The sequence below is a fragment of the Acanthisitta chloris genome, unplaced genomic scaffold (assembly GCF_000695815.1).
Source record: "Acanthisitta chloris isolate BGI_N310 unplaced genomic scaffold, ASM69581v1 scaffold6096, whole genome shotgun sequence".
Taxonomy (NCBI): Eukaryota; Metazoa; Chordata; class Aves; order Passeriformes; family Acanthisittidae; genus Acanthisitta; species Acanthisitta chloris.
The window spans coordinates 1-1,021 of NW_008678653.1; the positions used below are offsets into that span (position 1 = coordinate 1).

At 41.8% G+C, this 1,021-nt stretch overlaps 1 protein-coding gene across 1 annotated transcript in view; it reads left to right on the plus strand.

Annotated features, from left to right (window-relative positions):
- Window positions 1–88: 88 nt before the first annotated feature.
- The window catches only part of LOC103804360 (nebulette-like), a gene marked incomplete at both ends in the record, with an annotated part of 19,829 nt that continues 18,896 nt past the window's right edge, over window positions 89–1,021 (plus strand). Inside the window, one exon of the mRNA XM_009076971.1 lies at window positions 89–193. Within this exon, the coding sequence (XP_009075219.1) occupies window positions 89–193 (105 nt within the window). The remainder of the gene's footprint in view (window positions 194–1,021) is intronic.

Below are 1,021 nucleotides of genomic sequence, written 5' to 3' on the forward strand. Positions count from 1 at the left end.
AAAAATAGAAATAAAAATAGCCATTGTTTATTTTTCTGTGTTTTTTTTTCAAAGAACAATTACCCTTCTTTTTTTCTCCTCTTTGTAGATACACTATAAAGAAGAGTTTAAAAAATCTAAAGGCAAGTGCATATTTGTACCTGACACCCCGCAGCTAAAACATGTGAAAAGTGTCGGTGCTTTTATTTCTGAGGTAAGATCTAAAAGACTAAAGAATTTTCTTGGCTTCTTATCCTTCCTAAAAACTCTCTCAGTTGAATATGGTGATTTTTAGTAGGGGAAGGGTGGCTTATTTCAAATAACAATTCTTTTTAAAGCTGAATTGACTTAAAAGGCTTAAACTAATATATACGGTATATGTGAGTAATAATAATTTGGAATTAATCGACACTTTTATTTTGGGATTCAAAGGTACTTTATGAGTGGTTCTGAGGCAGCCTTAGCCATCTCATTTTATGGGTGGATAAACTGAGGAATAGGAAAATAATTTTTTCATTACTTGCTCTGCAGTGATGAGGTTTGCAAATTACATCTATGCAAAGTTTACCTCTGTGGAGAATTCACAGCCTGATATCAAACAGAAGGAGGCAAGGAAACGGTTCCTGGGTTATCATAGAATCATAGAATCAACCAGGTTGGAAGAGACCTCAAAGATCATTGAGTCCAACCCTACCGTGGTCACTAGCCCATGGCACTAAGTGCCACATCCAGTCTCAGCTTGAAACCCTCCAGGGATGGTGAATCCACCACCTCCCTGGGCAGCACATTCCAATGCCTGAGCACTCTCTCTGGAAAAAATCTCTTCCTAATATCCAACCTAACCCTCCCCTGGCAGAGCTTGAGTCTGTGCCCTCTTGTCCTGTTGCTGGTTGCCTGGGAGAAGAGACCAACCCCCACCTGACTCCAACCTCCTGTCAGGGAGTTGCAGAGGGTGAGAAGGTCTCCCCTGAGCCTCCTCTTCTCCAGGCTGAACACCCCCAGCTCCCTCAGCCTCTCCTCACAGCACTTGTGCTCAGTCCCT